Source organism: Betta splendens, chromosome 21, assembly GCF_900634795.4.
Source record: "Betta splendens chromosome 21, fBetSpl5.4, whole genome shotgun sequence".
In the NCBI taxonomy this organism is placed as follows: Eukaryota; Metazoa; Chordata; class Actinopteri; order Anabantiformes; family Osphronemidae; genus Betta; species Betta splendens.
In genome coordinates, this window is record NC_040899.1 from 5,566,639 (window position 1) to 5,586,601 (window position 19,963).

A 19,963-nucleotide genomic window follows, 5' to 3' on the forward strand; every position below is an offset into this window, starting at 1 on the left:
CACACCCACAAGGCCACAGACCCCCAACATAAAAATGTATGCTTTTACTTTTGCTTATACAGAATATTAACAACAGGATGGAGTCTTCACGTAGGCCCGAATGACACAGCAAACAGTAACAGGGTACGTTCATTTAGGATTCAGTGGTTTTTGTATAATCGCCTTCCCCGAGCTTAACATTTGCATCAAACAGACACGCTACAAGAGTTCACATCATTTATTTCTTCCATTACATCCAGAGAAGGTCCAGAGCAGAAAGAGGCAGACGCCTCCTCGCAACTGCACCATGTGAAAATAAATTAAATTAGACATTAACAGAATGTGAGAGCGCTGTGCGAGCTTTTCAAACAAATCATTACACTTTCACTATCTTAAGTTACACGCAGGGTGTTGAATAGTGAGGCTGATCATGTTTTACGCTACAAAAAAATATACAGATTTATAAGTATCGTTTTTACAAAAGGTAAAATATTAAGCACAGAGTCAAAGGCAAATAGAAATTTGGCGTGGAATGGGAACCAAGGCAGCACAATTAGAGTATTAGTCAGTGTTTTGCAGCATTAACAGTGTAGGTATGAACTTCATCCCTAAATTTAAATCAATGAATAATATCTCTGTTAATGGTCAGAGGAACATTTATATTTAGGCATTCAAGCAAGAATGTATGATTTGTTTCACCAGCTGTTGGCCTTTAAACAGCTGTTGGCCTTTTAAGTAAATCATTTACAAGCTTCTGCAGTGCGTGGAAAGTGGAATGTGAGACGGCCGGCAGGTGAACAGCTACATCCATCTGCTCTCCCCCTTGGTGACGTGTAACCGTGGCAAACATTCAGGCAAGGTGTGACTGCAACCATCACACAGTCTCCATAACAGCTGCCATCTCCTTAAACTGCTTGTGAAAGTTCTGCACAGCAAAGACAAAGAAGACATTAAAAAAAAACACACACCAATAACACTATATTAACATTGTTGAATACAGACCCGGAACTGTGGAATGGTCATCTCAAAAGACCTCTGACAGATCTGCCCCGAGGGCTCAGCGACCTTCAGCAGTAAAGACACATATGGGGAGTTGAGGGACCGGCACGTATCGGAGCTCACTGCCATCCCAAGCCTCCACTGCATGTCCACTAACTGCAAAACGCAACAATAAGGAAAGGTTACATCTGTGGTAGAAACAGACAATAGGTGTGAACATGCCACCAAAACGTATTTGAAAATGAGGCTGACTTCTGCTGCATCAAAACCAGACCTACCTGACCGATGCTGAGCATAGTCTGGACTCCCTGCTGAGCATGGACCAATGCACCGTGTTCACTCCATAACCTGTGCAACACCTGGAGGGAAGCTTTGGGCCACTTGTCACTTCCCCCTTCCAGCCTTGATACAAGCTCATCCCCAGAGAGGTTCCCCTTCCCAGCGGACCTGAGGATGCAAATGTAAACTATGACACATAGGAGCTCTTACAATGTGCTCCTTTGTTTATGACTTAGACGTCTGCATTGAGCAAAGTAAAAACGAAACAATGATGATACCTGAACGTTAGCAACAGGTATCTAATCATGTTCTGCAGAGCTTCATGGTCCTGCGTGACACCAGTCCTCTGAAATCTCTGCCCAGAACAACAGAACACAGCTTGTGAAAGAGGAACTTGAGAAGATGGGTCACTTGAAGTAAAAAAAAGAATTCTAAGGAAAGACTGACTCACAGCAGAAATTTCAGCTGAATCTACCCCTCTAGTTTGCCCTTGAAGATAAATCAGAATGTGCTGACCCTGTGAAGATTAGAAAGATTGTTATCAGAACTACAGCAAAACCATCATCCTGTGTAGTGCATGGTTGCTAAAAGTGCAACAGAAACAACTAATAAGAGGTTTGCTCTACAGCTTCACAAGCTTCATGAAAATTCAAGATTCAAAAAACTTTATTGATCCCAGAGGGAAATTATTTTGCACACTTTGATCGCTGTCATAGATGGAGGTACACAAGAAGGACGGAAGCTTAAAAATAGAATGCTAACTGTGTTACTACGTGTTCCTGACTAAAAGTATTACAGACAGTGTGTGGCCTGTGATTCTCTTCATTAAATTCTTAATTAAGTACACCAATTCTTTATTAGGTACACCGGTTATTACTTACAACATCAGCCAACAGCTCTGGAGAAAGCTGAGAGATGTTGTCCACAACACGGTTGATTCCTGAAATGCAGAAGTGACGCATTTGTTATCACTTTCCCATACTTCCCTGGATTCACTGGTCCCAATGATCGTTAGTAAAGCTGCCATGTGCCTCTAATTATGGTGATATATGAGACATCGCTGCTGTACTAACAATAAGGATACAAATGTAATCATGACAGAAAGAAGAGGAAGAAGTCAGGTGACAGTAATCTGCGCAAACAATACAACATAATGCAGGTTGTGTCTCTGTGCCTGAGTCAACGCAAAGATGATAGCACAGCTGTAACCAACGAACAAATGTGTAATTTGAAGATGCATCGCTGTGAACTGAGATTATAATAAAGGGCTGGTTCAAATATAGATAAGAAGAACATCAACAGCGGAACTGTCACGACCTCGTCGTACGCTAACCTTTAGCTAAATCTACAGAGGCTACGTAAGTTATACACTGCACACAGTGCTCATAGAAAACGTATCGTCTTTGTTGTCAAACTACGATCGTCTACAAACGCAATAAAACGCTTATTTATGTGCTTCAACTCAAACCCACCATTAGATTCCTCTCCTGGTGGCATCGTCTCTCAGTCCCGCGATGGACGCCAGAAGTCACTCCACTTTTTAGATCTGATTTGGCCAAACTTAAATAAAAAGCTTCAAGGCGACTTTTAGAATTAATACTTAAAAAAAGCAAAACGACTATTCAAGTGACCAAACATAAACGCACTCGTTGTTTGTAGAGTATTACAGACCAAAGTAAAGACGCAGCGCCCCACAGTGTAGCGGAGGTTAACTTCTTCTTCTGTGGTTTTCCCTATGTTTAATTTGTCCAAATAGCCTTTGCGCATAGGCCTTAACAGCGTCATCTCCTGTACAAATACAGACACTGCAGGGTATAAAAGACAGGGCAGTAAAAGCGAGAAACAAACCCTGTCTGTCTGAGCCAGAGGGTGTTTTTCAAATATTTTACTTCAACAATGTCAGAACTTTAAAAATAAAAAAGATATTTTAGTCTAAGTGCAAACAAAAACGTGCTTAGAGCACACTCATTGTATTTTTGCCTTAACAATATAGTGACCTGGAATGGTTTCGGATCAATTCAGTCTGCGTAAATAAAACTTTCCACTAAGTTTTTCCTTTGTTTATCGTTTCTATTTATAAACAATAATGAGCGCAACTGTTTTCCACCAAACAATGTTTAACTCTAAAAGTAGTTCTAGCACTATAATCGTGTATTTTATGTATTATAGAGTAATTGACTGACAATTGAAAATCACAACAGAACTTTTTTAACATGTTCAAAATGTTTAGATTGGCCAAATGGCAACAGTTAATTATTAAAAATATCCACTCTATTTTTTTTTGTTGTTTATTGTATTTCATTTTTTCCATCATTTTTAATATTTTTTAACAGATAAACGCAGGTACACTTTAACCCGAGGTCGCGTCTAGAACGCGCCCAAATGGATTGTTCCACTGGTGGGGTGATTGGTTGGCTGTTACTTTAAAGAGATTTAATTTTATCTCACAAAAACAAATAGCAAGCCTAATTCCGATACTACGTCTTATTATTGGAAAGTGGTGCATTTATTAATATTGTAAAGTCTATTGAATGGTGTGAATATTGTCTATAATAATGTGAGCGCACCCCTTTCTTAGTTAAACATCAAGGTGCGATTTCCAGATGCGGAAGTGATTTCCAGCTGTCAAACACATATTTGCAAACCAGTCTCAGCTCTCGACTAAGAGGAAATCTGCACTTCAACATGGACTGTCCCCGCTGGCTGCCTCTGGAGTCCAATCCAGAAGTATGTGTTGATATTTTTACAAGCCATATTGTTTTGTCGAAGCCATTCATTGTCAAGCATGTGAAGGCTAGCTAGCTCATGCTAGTAGAAGAACAAAAGCTGCAGCCCGTGTGGCTGCTGCAGACGCAGCGTGTCTTTAACTCACACTTTGGTCTGTCTCTCTTTATTTCAGGTCATGACGAAGGTGAGTGTTGTCTTCTTGCAGCGTGTTACACCTCATGGGGCTGAGGAATCAGCGGCCAAGCGGCGTGCACACACAGGCCTAGCCTACAGCCACCAGCGCTGCAGCCAACTCATTAAAAAGTAAACGTTTGCGACATCAGAACCTAGAGTTCAACAAGCAGGAGGCGGCGATGGTTTGGACAAGGCTGCAGTGGTGTTGGATATATTTTATATGTATTATATTTATTCTATTCTGACCTAGATAACTTACAGTAAAGCCTATTACATGGTTATATTTAGAAATGCAGTTACGTGATATTTTATGTCACACTAGACCAAGAAACCTCTGGCTTATAGGTCTGACTGAAGTTAGTGATGCAACTCAATGCTAATGACCAGTCTAATGTGTGTAAATCTTAATCTATGTCACAATATTAAAACACTAAATTTATTTTGTTTTAGCATTTTGTGACTTTCTCTGTTAAAGTAGTCTGCAGGATTTCTTTATATCAGCATTAGAATGAATTCTCTCTGGTGTTCTATGTAGTTTGTCAGTTGTTTGGGTATGAAGCCAAGCTGGCAGTTTGGAGATGTGTATGGATTGGATCCAGAGCTTCTCAGCATGGTACCAAGACCAGTGTGTGCAGTGCTTCTCCTGTTCCCAGTGACAGAGAAGGTACAGTGCTTTGTTTGATTCTTCTGTAATCTAACCATAAGCACCGTTGTTAAACTGTTATCTCTCTCCTCTCCTACATCTGTTCAGTATGAAGCTTTTAAGGAAGAAGAGGAAGAGAAACTCAAGGATCAGCGACAGGAGGTCTCTCCTGATGTCTACTTCATTAAGCAAACTATTGGAAACGCATGCGGAACAATAGGCTTAATTCATGCAGTGGCAAACAACAAGGCCCAGCTGGAATTTGGTGAGTGGTTATTTTGTTGATAAATTGGTAAATTGAACTGCAATGAAACCTAGCACAATTTTGTGTGTATGTTGTTATTTTCCACCCAGATTCGGACTCTCCTCTTAAAAAGTTTATTGAACAAACCTCTAAAATGACCCCAGAAGAACGGGCTGCCTTCCTGGAGAAAGACGAGGTATGAAGACAGGCTGAGGTTGTCACACAAGTGTGAAGACAGGATTTCTTTGTGAAATAAAGTGTGAATAAAAAATTAATTCAGGGCAGTAGCTTGTATGCATTAAAAAAAACAATAAAAAAAATTAAATAAAATGTGTGTGTAATTTAAAAAACATGTTTTCTTTCAGAGTATACGTGTTACTCACGAGTCGAGTGCACAAGAAGGACAAACCGAGGTTGGTAGAGTTTTACACTGACTATATTAACAATGACAGAACCACTGGTTTGCTGAACTCAGTCGATTTTGTTTCTCAACAGGCTCCGAGCTTAGACGAGAAAGTCAATCTGCATTTTATAGCTTTTGTGAATGTTGGAGGAAAGTTATATGAACTGGGTAAGTGAGTGTGTATGTTATATACAGATATAGATAGATATAATATATAGATACTGTGGAAAGTAAGTTTTAGTGATGTTGTTCAAATGTACTGTGAAGAGGCATCCTGCTCAAACTGTCATCCATTTCATTTCCACATAGATGGCCGGAAGCCTTTCCCTGTTGTCCATGGAAAAACCTCAGAGGATACTTTACTTGAAGTAAGACACTGGCGAATGGAATGGCCTTCATTAAAAACTTGTTTGTTTCTAATCCCAGTTCTCCTTGTGTGTTTGATTACATTGCAGGACGCTGTAGAGGTTTGTAAAGCCTTCATGGCTCGTGACCCTCAGGAGGTTCGTTTTACCATCATCGCCCTCTCCAAAGATTCATACTGAGAAAACTCCTTGAAACCCAGAGTTTACTGCCAAACATTCTCAAGTGCTGACTTTATTGGATTTTCTTTTATAAAATGCTTAATTAAGCAATGTGGGTAAAGTGTCAGGGATATTATTCAGTGGCTCCACTTTTGTTACACAGCACTTATTACAACTTGGATTAAAGGGAATGAGAGTCTAACTGTGCAGCTTAAAGCGGTTCAGATCTAAATCTTCCTGTTTTCTCTGTTGTAACACACAAACAGATATCAGCTACACTGACACTGCACTGTTTATAGTGTGTTTGGCTTTTAAACAAGAAAGTAATTGTAACACAGTTTTCACAAGACTAAGGGAACCTGGCTCCTTACTCTGGTGTCAGTGTATGTTATACATAGTGAATTGCTTTTTGTCCACCCACATGATCAAAGCCACTCAAAGAAACATGTTTTGCAAGGCTAACGCTCATGTGTCGACATGTTGTTATGAAAAGCTTCAGAATGCTGACTGGACATGTGCAGAAGGTGCCTCCATTGTTTTTGTAATAATAATGATGAGAAATTCTGTCAAATAAATGGCAAATTTATTAAACAACTTATTTCACAGAACGTTTGTGTCTTTAATGGTATTTTTTCAAAGTGAATCTGTTTCTGACGTTATTTTTGAAGTAAGTTATAAATGAGAAGTAAGCTATGAACGAACTAACAAGTATTGTTTTCTGAACGGTGATAGTAGCCTACAAATAAGTAGCCTTATGTCCTTCAATTTGTACTTTTACAACCATCTGCAGAAGCAACTACGTCCATCACTTCTCAATTAAGATCATATTTCACAAAGTTCTATTATTATATTTAGTTACATTTCCTGCAGTGCGCCCGAAACTCCACTAGGTGGCGCGATCGGAACGAGCTCCTTAATCGAGAGCTGAACTCAACCAAAGAGAAGTTTACTCAGGGACTTTTTCCCGTTTTGTGCTCAGCAGAACAAAATCCTCAAACTCACACGACTTCGAGTCAAACGTTAATCTGAGGTGTGGGGCAGCAGTGGGAAGCTGGGCTGAAAGTGGACGTCTGCGGGGAGAAATAAGTAACTGTTCACCTGGAAACTGCGCGAGGAGCCGTGGGTGGTCCCCCCGGCCCCCACTCTTCTGGAAACCCGCCTGTCACGGCCTCCAAATAATGCATCTTAGAAGTCAATGAAAGGAAAACCTGCCCTGTCGGTGCCGGAGCCGGACGAGGTGCGCTGAGCCCGGGTCGCAAAGGTGGAGCGGAGAGGCGTGTAGAAACAACAAAAGACAGAAACCGCAGGTGTGTCGGATGAAAGCACAGGTAAGCAGGTGTATCACCTTTAAACCTCGCATTCACGGGTGGACCTCTACAATAGTGCTTATATTGCACGAGCGCGTAGTCGGATTACAGCGTGGCCTCCCTGTGCGCCCGGGGAGCTTTTTCACCGCGTTTGTTGTGTTTGTTTGAAGTGGCCCTCATTCCTGTCACCGGACCCCTTTGCAGGAGCCGCTGACGCTCGGATAATAGGGTTTTGTCATGGAGTGGCGCGAGCAGTCCGCTGTCAGCTGCGACGACGCCTACGCGGAGGCGCAGAGATGGATTGAGGTGAGTTAGCGCGTCCTAGTGACGCGCAACTGGTCGTGATATTAGTGTTTTTATGCGTAATGTCTTCATTGTAGACTTTTATCCTCGTGTGTGGAACTTCTAATCCCAGGTTACATAGAGTAAAGTAGAGGGTCAGACTTTAAGCAGTAGCTGGTTCGCAGCCTGAATGACAGGTTTGAGGTCTCACCTTCAAGTCCTGGGTCTCTGCTGAGATCAGTCTCTTCTGTAAACTGCTGTATTAAATGTGTTTTCTTCTCCGGGACACAGACGCATGTCTCTGATCCTATTCCTCTATTTGCCTTTGCTTGCTCCAGTCTTTGTCATCCTGCCTGTACCTGCTTCACGGAGCTTTGAGCGATCTGACATATTGTGAACCGCACACATCACCTCAGAGTCGTAAACTGGATGTGTCTGGGGTTTCGAACACTTTATGGCACTTGAAGTGAAAGCCAGGGTCAAAATGATACAATTTCCACGTTATATGTGAGCGATTAATCTAAAACTAGACGTCATAATTCACGTAGGATTTTTATGATCTTTTCTGGAAAATCCGTGAAGCCTGTACTGAGGTTTCAACAGGTGACTCCTGTTCTAGGGCAGAAATACCACAGTTATGATCGTAATGTGCTCCTTTCCCAGCGCAGTAGTCAACATGCAAAACAGCAACCGAAGCATAAAATCAAGCCTCAAGCTCCTAAAACAACAGACTTTCTTTTGTAAAATGTCAAATTATTGAAAGTTTCCATCCAACCTGCTGCCAACCCCCCCCCCCCCCCTCCTCTCTCTTTACAAACGGGTGAAATCATGTCTCCCCATCGTGCGAATTCTCCTCCCAGCAGGGCGGCAGGGAGCTGCTACAGGCTGCAACTAAACAAATATTGTTCTAATTTCATGAGGGGTGAATCTAAATGCCTTCGACGTGACATCAGTGTCTCATGCGCGCACACTGGCCCATTGTGGTGGCGCCGCCCGGCGACGCTCTGGGCAGTGGGTGGACAGGACACAAGCAGGTGAAGCTGAATGATCACCGAGCGGCACGTCTTCACGGCGCTTTAAACAGAGGCCTGTGCTAAAACTGCACCCAACGGTGTGGAGCCCGTCACATGGACGCATTCCTGCATTAGCTGCCGTGGCTATGAGCACGGCCCCCTCCGGAGGCGGCCGGCGGGCAGCGCGGCCCACAAACGCGGCGCCCGCCGGGATAATGGAGCTCCTTGTTAACGGAACAGAAAAGGCTCCGAGTGCGACTGTTATGACGGGAGGAGCAACCAGTAACAGGTCATCGCTCCTATGGCGTCTGTGGCTGAAGCGCGTCCCGCGCGTTCTGCTGTGTTTTCCTATTCTGGATGCAGTGGGAAGATTCGGTTTTCCGGCCTCCCCTCGGGTCGGCGCTGCCCAGATTTCCAGAATTCCTGGAATAGCTGTAGAAACAGGTTTGAGGTAGAGCCTCGCTGCGGCCACTGGTCTGTTTGAGGGTCATCAAGCGGCCTGTGTGGTGTTTCTGTTCCTTACGCGCGGCAGAACAAAGCAGACAGTCACAGGTAACGCGATCCCCTGGAAGCGTGTGCTGCTGTAGCACTCAGACCTCCTCCCAGCGCCCAGAGGTCCGTTTGCATCACAAATTCAAAAGCAATATCTACAAATTTGTATTAATAGATTAATAGCTACAGATGAGCTGATCCAAATCTAGAAAGGTCTAATGTGAAAGAGTCTAATGTCTTTGTAGGCTCTCACCTTCCATTTAACCAGTGGATAATTACTAATTACCAACAAATGTTCCTAAAGTTACTACTGTTTTGAGGTCATCCTCCGTAAATGAGCAGATGTGGAAAATCAAGAGTTAACAGAGTTACAGTATATGGAATTTAGTTTGCAGTGAAAAATTCACCACGAGCGCATCTTTCTGTCAACAGCGCTCGTGTTCCTACTTGAACTCCTCACAGCTCCAGTGAAAACACTCACGCCTGCGTTCTGTGTGTTCTGTCCCGCGCTGATGCAAAAGTACACATGTGATAAAACGTTGTGGGCCTAAGTTTGTCACTTCGGTTGAAACAAACACATGAATGAGTCTGGACAAGCCGTTCAGGTGTACTCTGCTATGTTTTCCTTCAGTCGGAACCCGCTGCCCTCCCACGACCCAAACCCCTGCCCCTGTTGAAGGAACAAAGGATTTTAGGAACAATTAGTCCAGCGTGGCGGGGGCTGCATGCGCACAAACATTAAATACTGCTTTGCCTCAGTGCCCTGCATGAATAAACAATAGCTGTGGTCACGGACCCAAAGACGTGGCCGTTCCTTCCACTGTTTAGGTTCTAGGCGGCCTCCTAGGTTCTGGTTGCGCGTACAGTACAGCAGCACATTCTTGAGGGGAGCGAGGGTGGGTTTGCATGACGGCAAGCTGTTTTTGAAATCTCTGCCCCGGCCTAAAGTCTCCGCGTTAAACCAGAGCAGCAGTGTGCTGGTGCAGATTATGGCAGGGCCAACGGGGGAGGGAGCGCGGTGGGGGGAGTTAATGCCTCTAATGATGACGAGAGGAGAGAGGTGTTCCGTTACGGCCGGCTTCAGAACCAAAGAGCGGTCCGCTTAGGCTGGGGGGGGGGACCACCACGGGATGCTCGTCTGTCTGCACTGTTTGACTGCTGCCCCCTCTTGTCCAGAACAGTAGGTGTCAGGGTTTCATACGCCAGCGGGTCTGTCTGCGCAACTCTGCATGTCTGTCTGCGCAGCTCTACGTATCTGTCTGCACAACTCTGCATGTCTGTCTGCGCAGCTCTACGTGTCTGTCTGCGCAACTCTGCATGTCTTTCTGCGCAGCTCTACGTGTCTGTCTGCGCAACTCTGCATGTCTGTCTGCGCCGCTCTGCATGTCTGTCTGCGCAGTTCTGTGCATCTGTCTGTGTTCCTGCGTCGCGTTTGTCTCCCTGTCTGGTTGTGATTGTATTTCTTGTCAGTGAAGGAAGACCGAGCCACGGCCGCAGCATGTTTTCTCACAATACACAAAGTCTGCAGACAAACGTGACAAGCGTGTTTACCCATGACAGCGTGATCTCCTCCTCCTGGAATGATGGGTATTCAGGGCCTTGGTCATCTCAGGTTAGACAGGGCGTGTTCCAAGGTGTACAGTACTTTGTTGCATGACAACAGTATTCAAACAAAAGTGAACCATGGTGTATAGTAGGATATGGTTCCCGTCAGGGTACCAGCATTGTCCCGGCTTTTGTGTCCTTACATGGGACGAATAAAAGCTTTGAACCGACGCAGATGTGAACAATTTGGTTGGCATGACAACGATGTTTGCTTTCCATATGAAGTGATGTGCAGGTGAAGCGTCCTACCTGACTGCATTCTCGAGTTATGCTGCATGCATGCTCATCCCTTAAGCACATTTCCTTAAGGACTTAAAATCACACACACACAATAAAGCATTTTCATCTGTTGTTGACCAGTGTCTGTTGAGCCTCGTGTAAGTGATTGTGTATGAATGCCGCTGCAGTCACACACTCTGGTTACATGAAGGTGTTTGAGGTCAGGTTTGCAGCCCAATGTTTGGCTGCTGGTGGATAATTTGGCAGAATCTCGAAAAACGAAACCAAAGACAAAAATGAAGTCTGTTTGAAGTGAGTTCTTCAGGTCCAGAAGGTTTTTAAAGCTAAAAGTTTTTTACTTATATAGTACTGCACCATCAAATGTATGCATATAAGACATATGAGCCTATAACATTGTCAGGGTCCAGTGAGTCAATATAAAGAGTTGTGCAGGAGTGGTAGGGGTCTACACTCTTTCTGTTTGTGTTGGACTTAGTAGATCAGCCTCTTCCTGGTCAAGCTGTTGACGGTGGAAACCTCCCAGAATTCTTTGCTAACGAGCGTCCAGTTTCAATATTCCCGAGCAAACGTGCAGTTCTATGTAAAAATACAGGCTGGACGTGTTCGAGTTGAACGTGAAGCTGTTCTGACATGTTATGCTTTAAATCAGGAATGTTTAATGTGTGTGTGCGCGTGTGTTGTGTGTGTATGTGTGTGTTGTGTGTGTATGCATGTCAGGCGTGCAGTGTGTATGTGTCCCTGCGTACGAGCGCCGGTGGTTTTGAGATCATGGGAAAGGCATGAGGCTGGAACCCAGCGCTCCAGATGCTACCAGAGCTCTGTGGCTTGGGCAGCGCGGCTCCAGCGCGCTTCCAGCGCAGCCCATTTGCTTTCCGCGCTCGCACGGCGGCAAAGCGGGAAGAACCTAGCTGCTCCGGAGGAACACCTGAGGAACCCTGCCTCAAGGGGCCGTCACAGAACCGTAGGAACGCAGGAGGAAATACCTCTGATTCCGCTGCTACTGTTCACAACATCCTACCTTTCTTCTCAAGCTCCACACACACACACACACACACACACACACACAAGCCCATCCCTTCTTGCTGTTTTGCTAACTGTTTTTCTATCCCCCTTGCTTTTTTTTCCAGGCTGTAACCAAGCAAAAATTTGGGAGCAACGACTTCCGATCGGAGCTGGAGAATGGCGTGCTGTTGTGCGAGTAAGTACTCTGCTTTTCCCAGGCACCTCTCTTAAGCCACCCATTCATCTGGAAGCCCTCCGCTCTCCTCCAGACCCGCGGCACTCCGATGTAAGTGTTACTGAGACTTCCCAGACCCCCTGCTGGGCCACTGTTTGTTTGTCAGACACAATAATTGAGCCAGTGTTTGGCGACAGCGCAGCAGAGGTTGTGTGTATTTGATGCGAGCCCTGCCTTCCGTGATCCTCTGTGAGAGAATATGGTGTGTGATCTATTTAAGGAGGAGTAATGCTGTCTGTTTGGCAGATGTGGCAGATCTGTGGATGGGCAGAGCGCCACCCTTTCTTTAATGAAAGCTGTGAACAGCCATGTAGTGAATAGAAAACCTCCATGTGAAACCACACGGGCCCTGCTTTCTCATTAGCGCGGGCGCATCAGGAGGTTTGATGAGTTGGAGGAACACATTTATCTGAGTAGGATTGGAGTTCACATTAATTCACCAACTTCTTTTCTGAGACTTGTGGATTTGTGGGTTTTTGAGATCAGGGGTGTGTGTGTGTGTGTGTGTGTGTGTGTGTGTGTGTGTGTGTGTGTGTGTGTGTGTGTGTGTGTGTGTGTGTGTGTGTGTGTGTGTGTGTGTCTGTGTGTGTGTGTGTGTGTGTGTGTGTGTGTGTGTGTGTGTGGTTAGCATCACATCCCTTTATACACGTGTATGTGTGCAGCTCTGCTCGATTGACACAGTGATGTGATTCGCACAGATCAGCAGGGAGCTATAATTACTAGCAGCCCGTGCAGAATCCTCAAACCTCGGCTGGCGCGGCTTTAAAGGCGAAGCCCCCCGTTCCGCTGAGCTGAACCTGACGGCGCCGCGCGCTCGCTCTCGGGGAAAACTCTCTTTTCGCACGGGGATGTTTTCTCAGCACGAGGAAAAGGAAGGCAGATAAAATCGCTTTCGCCTCCAGAAATCTGCCCCCGTCCCTATTGTGTTGCGGCCGCTGCGCGTGGAGAGGAATGTGCAGCGCAGATTCCACGTGGTTATATCCTTCGCTAGCCTTTAGTGTGTGTTATCTGATGAGGTCAATACAGCCTCCTATTGTTTCACGGCTCAATGGCTTGAACCCAGGTAGCCTTCGCATTCTTCCTTCACGCCTGTTAGCAACCCATGCAAGGTCATGTACAGTGGCGTCCATCCCATCCACGCCCAGGCCCATGTACGATGAACCACTCATATAATAATAATAAACCCCTTATTAATCAATGAAATGGCTCATTAGCTGCAGCTTTTCTGTATTTTACTCAAACCATTCGCGTCCTTTTCAAGCTCCACACTCGGCGCTGTGTCGGTAGCGCGGAGCAGAGGACCCAGTGTGTTTACATCCGAGTGTGGCATCGGCCATTTGCTAAACTCGAACCAGGTGGCCGCTGTTAAACCAAGTCGTAAACACACCACACAGAGGCTTTGCAACACTTTTCATTTCTTCCCCACTAGTTCGAGCAGTCCGGCCAATGACAGCGTGCTTTCACTCACGCCCGTCCTTTCTCCTTTTTCTGCCGCAGTCTGATCAACAGAATCAAGCCTGGAATTATCAAGAGGATTAACAGGCTGCCCACACCCATTGCTGGACTGGTAAGTCAATGCTCTTTTATTCAACCCTGTAGTTCCAATGCATGGTTTAAGACTTATATGGTATAATTATACTATTATATGGGGTCCTACAGAAAACAGAACAAATTCCTTATGAGCACGGAGAACGTGCAGGTTTGACCCCACTTCATCCTGTTGTCTTCATGGAGTTCATGTTGTTGTTGAGCTGAGTGGCGACGGCTGCCGCAGAGACAGAGGTGTCTGCATCAGTGACTTGTCGTTCCTCATATCCATCTATGCTAAGAAGTTAATTGAACATGGAGCTGCTTGAAAGGCCACCGGCCGCCTCTGAGTGCTCTCAGAACACGGTGTGTGCCGCGCTCGAGGCTACCTTCAGTCAAACCCCGCCGAGACAACGGCGTCTTTGTTGCTGCTCCTCTAAGATAATGACGTTTTTGTGTGAGTGATGAGACTGGTTTCGATTCGTGTAATAGCTGTTCGGTTGGTATATCGCCTTCTGGCACCGTCTTTAAATTGAAGCAGCTTGCGGCCCGAGCGTTTTCTGCCGCAGCCGGTTGAAATGCTCTGGGAGTGTCTGCAGGCATGTCTTTAAACAGCCTACCTTTAAACCCATCCCTCACAAAGCGCTCTCTTGTGGGAGTAATTGAGTCCAGCTGTCTAGCAGCATCACAGCGAACCCCAAGCCTAAGGAGAGTGTTAGTCTGTGGGCTCAGTAACACCCAGCACTGCAGCAGTTGTAAACAATCACCACAGCATCAGCAGCAACAAGGAGCAGCTCACCAGCGCGGTTCCTGCCAGGTCGTTTGGACTGAGCGTCCTCCAACTGGCAGGACACCTGCTGAGCTGACGAGGGAAGGTATTTCCTCCACTGGCAGCAGCGGTGTGGTGTTTCAGAGACTTGGATGCGAACTCAAACCCTCCTGATCATAAACTCTCCTGCTAACGCTAAGGGCTAGCAGCTATCAGTTAGCGCTAGCCGCATGGGGGGAAGCGGAGGGCGCGCCAAGCTAACGTGACTCACTCTCACTGCACTGTAAGAATAGCTCCGCTCCCAGAGTCGTTAAGTGGTGTTGCTGAGATGCGTCTCATATCTGTCATCCCTATAAATACCAACGATCCCGACCTTTGTGCCGCCGCTGACGGTGTCTCAGAAAGGTGTTATGTAACTGATCGACCATAGCGGGCACTCATGTCATCTCGCTTACCTTTCTCCTATTCTCAGGACTGTGATCCTCCATTTGCTATCTGACAGATCGACACCAGTTACTGTAGCTGCAGTGATGCCAGTGGGAAAACAGGGGCCACAAACTCAGATCTCGTGTTTTCACAGAATATTTAGCAACAGCGGCCCCAGGGCCTGGGATCTAATCTTTGGTTTCCCACGTCATGGCGCTGCTGCCCGGTGCCGCTGGGCTGTGGCTTTTGGTCACGGCACCCTGGTTAGGGCCCGGCTCCAGTTCTACCAGAGCCAGGTAGCCAGTGGGGGCTCAGATTGGATGACCCCTGAGCTCAGGATGACTCTGCCCACTGAACATCCACTGTAATGACATGGTTCTAGACATTTCCACATCGGCCAAGTCCCTGCTGAGCTGAGGTGGCAGTGGGAGGAGATAAACAGTTTCAATGGCCCTGAGGGAGTCTTTACTCATCTAAATGTTTGTGTAATCATCTGTGCATCTGACTGCGTCCCTTTGCTGTGTTTGTGTTGTATGCGTGCATGTTGGGACCGATCCAGCTGCTGAGATGGGCTCAGTGCTCCTGGATTCGTCAGGGGCGACATTTCAAATATTCCGTCTCCTCTGGGTTTATTGTGACAGGGCTCGAAAAAGTGTAGCCGGATATTTTAAACATAGCTTGGCCTGGTGTTTAAAGCCCAGCCAGGGGTCACTCGAGGGTAATTGCAGAGTATGCCCATGTCAGACAAAGAGCGAGGAGCGGAGAAGAAATAGATCGGCCGCAATGGGAGCGATCGGCACGGAGACGTTTTTCATGGCCGATCGGACGCCTTGTGAGGCCAAACTTTCCGTGTCGTGGTGTGAAGTTCATAAATCTGAATCTGCATGAGAGGATTAGAGGCTGCTGGATGGGCACTGCATATTTAGCCGGATTATGAGCAGGCCCAGGTCAGCGTAGCATTCTTTCAGCATCGTTATCTGTTAGCGGGCTTTTAATTTGTCCATGGAGGTGAAACGACAGTCACAACTAAGTGACGCTAATTAGCTCAAGGTGAGTTTTTCCTCCGCGTAGGGGAAAAACCACTAACTACCGAGTGTTCATCCTCCCGAGTTTCTCATTTTTATGTGATATTTCCTTTGATCTTTGGCCTCCTTGACCCGCAGGGGCAGGAACAGGAAGTCAGGAGGAGTGGTCAGCTCCCTCCCACCATTTGCTAATAAGCATGTTTGCCATTTAAATATAGGCCGCGCTACCCCTTAATTATTCCAGCCCATGTTGAAACCATGTGTCATTACGTGAAAGCTGCTCGAGCCTGATGGGAAGTGCCGATTTATAAATGGGACAGTCGGGATTACAACTGGAAAAATCATAACCCCAGAAAGGAATGGGGCTTTTGTGGGCCACATTTGTTTGTGCTCTTATAGATTTAAATGCACTTTGGTGACGCTCACGCATCTGTGTAAATCATGAACTTTATGCGGTATGAAATGACAGCTAAGTCCTCCCGCGTGTGAGTTTTTATCACCCAACCTCTTGTTTCCTAGCAACCAGATGTCTCCAAAATACTCCACCACCCCTCGGATTCCACAGGTATTCTGAGTAAAGGGCTTGGCAGGGAGGGGGTGGGTGAGGGGGGGGGGGCGGTTTCAGGGTGTGAAGGGAAGGTGACGGAGCCAGCCGAGCTGCCGCGTGTGTCGGTTTTGCTCACTGGCGCGGCCGGTCGGGTGGGACTGTGACGTCACGCTGCCTTCCACGCTGACCCCACCCCCGCCCGGCCCACAGGTAGCTCTGCTGCCGCTGTCAGTCGGCTCCTGTCACGCAGCCTCTCTCGCTGTGTGTGTGTGTGTGTGTGTGTGTGTGTGTGTGTGTGTGTGTGTGTGTGTGCGTGTTTGTGTGTGTTCTGCAACAGGTCACCTCTTATTCGCTGTGCCGACGCTCCGCCCCGTCCCTTCCTGCTCTCTGTGATATGAACTTTGGAAGCAATAACTCGCAGGCTGTGTCCCTGCCAGAGGATACTTGACTGATTATTCCTTGCCACAGAAGGTGGAAGAGCCTCATCCCTGCTTTGTTCTTTGTCCAGGACAACCTCAACGTCTTTCTCAAGGCCTGCGGGAAGCTGGGACTGAGGGAGGCGCAGCTCTTTCACCCGGGAGATCTCCAGGACTTATCCACACGAGTCACAGTCAAGTAAGTTGTGATGCTGTGAGTTCTGCCTGTAAACTGAAACCACCTCATGATTTTAAAAGCTCCCTCCAGTGCGGTGGCTTGTTTAGTTTCTCTTCCCTATTTACAGTTTAACTCTTTCATGCCAGCGTTTCGCTGCACACGCCTTCCTGCGGGAGTCACGGTGAAAGCCGACTGCACAGGTGTTAGAAAAGGTCACGTCTATTTCCAGCGCTCGCGTGGCCTCGCGCCGGCGAGCGCCCGTTGCAGCGTGGCGCGACGGGGGGGGGGGGCTTTGATGGAACCTGCGGCAGCAAGGAATGCGAAACGAGCCCCGATCCTGGGTACGATAGGAAATATCTGATGGACGGCGCTTCCTGGTGGTGCAGGCCTGCGCTCACCGTGCACGGCAGAGCAGGTGCAGCTCGCACGCTCGCGTCCAGGAATGGAAACAGGTGCAGCCGTGATCGGGGCTGAGCTCCACAGACGCTTCCACTTCATTTCTTTTTCCCTTTTAGACAGTTGCGCTTGTGTGCCAGGCAGATGCATGCGGTATGCTGATCAACCTGTTCAGGTGTTACACAGGAATGCCCTCAGGAACCAGGGTAAGGCAGGGCACAGTCCAGCCTGTGGCTGCACAGTATTAGCAACACCTGCTGAGTGTCAGGTAGATTAAGTTGCTAACAGCTGATGAATCACTTATTAAATCATGTTAAATAGGACAAATAGCATGTAGTTAATGAGCTGTGGCCTTTAAAATGCTGCCAACTGGTGGGGGCTCTGGTTTTTCCTCTCACTTCCGAGTCTCTGCATTCTCATTCTAGATGTTTCTTTGAGACGTTGCCACAAGAGAGAGAGAGAGAGACACGTTCCCAAGACCCACCCAGCGCTGTCAGTCATTTGTCAGTCATTCGGAGTCGAAACCGCGGCCGTCACAAAGACACACGCACCGGAGGCGCCCAGCGCACACTGGGATATGACGGCTAAATAAACAAATCTGCTCTTTTATCGGGACGCGCCTTCGCCCGCAGCCGTAGAATCGCCAGCGCCGCTCGCTCCGCGTCTGATTCAGACGACTCCCCTGTGTCTTATCCCGTCTTGTGTAACCTTCTAATTACATTTCCGTTGAAATGAATGGTGTCAGATGACATTCGTGGTTCGGAGGCTCACATTTAGGCACTAGAATCTACAGGAAATAAACTCTTCAAAAATTTGATTTCCTTTTTATTTTTGGGGACTTTCCTGTTTTCACACCACAGCTCGGTTCCCACCGTGTCTGCAACGGGTGGGGGTGGGGGGGGGGGTCTGTTAGTCACGGGGGGTCACGGCCCTATTTTTAGGACCCGAGGGTCACTTTGACTCACAGGATGGACTGGAATGGTATCAGCACTGGTGGTAGACGAGCTTTTAATAGCTCCCCCCGTTACTTTCTCCCGCCCTGTGCTGTCGTGAGGGTTCCACCTCTTGTGTTGGCGTTCCGTTGTGGGTTCCATCACAGTCACCCACGAGTCAGAGTCACGTGGGTGCATCGTGCTCGTCCCCCTCGTCTCTGCGGCTCTGGGGGGAGCTTCTCCTCCCGCTCTGCGATGGTGGTTGTAACACAAGGAGTTAATCCCAAACATGCAGACGAGCCGCCAATGGCGCGGTTTCCCTGCTGCTTATCAGACTCTAGGCAAATGAGTCACAGAGCGCACACAGAGGGAAAGTTGTCCACATCAGCTGTCTCTGCGCCTGGCGTACGCCCCCCTCCCCTCAGCCGCTCTGACAGGTGCTTCCCTCAGCTTTCCCCGGTTAGTGCTTCAGCAGCAGCGGGCTGTTCATCTGCTCTGTGCTGTGTTGGTCTTTACAAAGCCCTTGGGTCGGAATGTTACCTAATTACAGCCTCTAGGACATAAATATCCAAATAATGGATAAAGAGAGAAAATACTTAATCTTCTTTTGTCATAAAGTCAGAGTGACTCAACTATTAACTGAAGCACTGTGTTTAGATTGCACTTTAATTCAAACTAGCCATAAAATGTTATTGAATGTCTTCCTTGACCTTTGAGCTCTGCAGTTATTCGTGTCATGGCCTTGCCGCCATCGGCAGCGTGCGTCAGTCCATTGCTTCACGTTGTGAAACCTGCTCTCCGATAAAGACATTTATCAGACAAAAGAATAATTCGGTATCAAATTTGTCTCAGTACATGACAGACAATCTGATAACCTGGCCGCTGTTTTACGGAAGATTTCCTCATGTGCCGCTGAACTGTAACCAGCTGCGTGTTCGCTCAGACCCGAGCCGAGTCATCGGGCCGTGATTCACTGGCTTCTTTGGCCCGGCTCCGCTAATTTCTAGCAGCTGCCCAGGAAACGAGGACGTTAGAGCGCTGCAGTGAATCACGGCGGCTAAAAGTAGTCTGCATCACCCCGGTCGACTTCCTTTACGCCCTTTAACGGCCTTCTGGAAAGTCAGCCTCACAGACTCGGGGTTGGACCCAAAGACAATCCTAGTCAGGTGACTCTGCTGTGGTGTGGTTTCCAGCCGTCTTATCGGCTACTGAACATCACTGTGAGCAGATATTTACGAGTAGACGTGGTATCACTGCTCTGTAGCGTTTAAACAGACATGTTTATTTGATCGTCTCTCTAAAGTATCTACGGCCACACGTTTCGCTCTCGCCCTTTGACCCCAAACCCCCCGCTGAGAGGGGTCCAAAGTCTCCGCCGGCGCTGCCGCTTGATCAGGCAAATTATTGACAAGCGCCGCGTGCGCTCCGAAACCCAGCGCTGCACAGGACCAGCGGGTAGACGAGGAATCGGCCGTGGCTGCAGGAACGTCGGTCGCCCTCTCTGCTCGCGGCGCGGGGTTCAGGTCACGCCGGGACGTCTCTGGCTGCGGATCAAACGCCTGAGCTGCCTGAAGGAATGTGTCCACTGTGACTGTGCAG

At 47.3% G+C, this 19,963-nt stretch overlaps 3 protein-coding genes across 12 annotated transcripts in view; 2 read left to right on the forward strand and 1 right to left on the reverse strand.

Moving 5' to 3' along the window:
• Positions 1 to 202: 202 nt before the first annotated feature.
• On the reverse strand, positions 203 to 2,975 carry commd6 (COMM domain containing 6). Its single transcript, XM_029136410.3, has 7 exons — positions 2,730 to 2,975; positions 2,139 to 2,197; positions 1,709 to 1,774; positions 1,536 to 1,612; positions 1,257 to 1,425; positions 982 to 1,134; positions 203 to 904 (listed from the first exon to the last, which is right to left on the reverse strand). Exons 1-7 carry the CDS (start codon positions 2,752 to 2,754, stop codon positions 854 to 856), a joined length of 600 nt encoding a protein of 199 aa, XP_028992243.1. The 5' UTR covers positions 2,755 to 2,975; the 3' UTR covers positions 203 to 853.
• Positions 2,976 to 3,837: 862 nt separating this feature from the next.
• uchl3 (ubiquitin carboxyl-terminal esterase L3 (ubiquitin thiolesterase)) lies at positions 3,838 to 6,580 on the forward strand. Its single transcript, XM_029136409.3, has 9 exons — positions 3,838 to 3,984; positions 4,157 to 4,168; positions 4,694 to 4,822; positions 4,910 to 5,066; positions 5,156 to 5,241; positions 5,411 to 5,458; positions 5,541 to 5,616; positions 5,758 to 5,816; positions 5,904 to 6,580. Exons 1-9 carry the CDS (start codon positions 3,943 to 3,945, stop codon positions 5,991 to 5,993), a joined length of 699 nt encoding a protein of 232 aa, XP_028992242.1. The 5' UTR covers positions 3,838 to 3,942; the 3' UTR covers positions 5,994 to 6,580.
• A 437-nt stretch (positions 6,581 to 7,017) lies between these two features.
• lmo7a (LIM domain 7a) overlaps positions 7,018 to 19,963 on the forward strand; it is a 31,895-nt gene continuing 18,949 nt past the window's right edge. For 9 of the 10 annotated variants that reach the window (XM_055504791.1, XM_055504793.1, XM_055504800.1 and 6 more), the window contains exons 1-4: positions 11,627 to 11,872; positions 12,039 to 12,109; positions 13,646 to 13,715; positions 16,951 to 17,057. In XM_055504791.1, coding sequence (XP_055360766.1) covers positions 11,642 to 11,872; positions 12,039 to 12,109; positions 13,646 to 13,715; positions 16,951 to 17,057 — 479 coding nt within the window. In that variant the 5' untranslated portion in view covers positions 11,627 to 11,641. Of the gene's footprint in view, positions 7,301 to 7,483; positions 7,586 to 11,626; positions 11,873 to 12,038; positions 12,110 to 13,645; positions 13,716 to 16,950; positions 17,058 to 19,963 lie in introns of those variants that run through there. The other variant, XM_029136687.3, reaches the window with a different exon arrangement.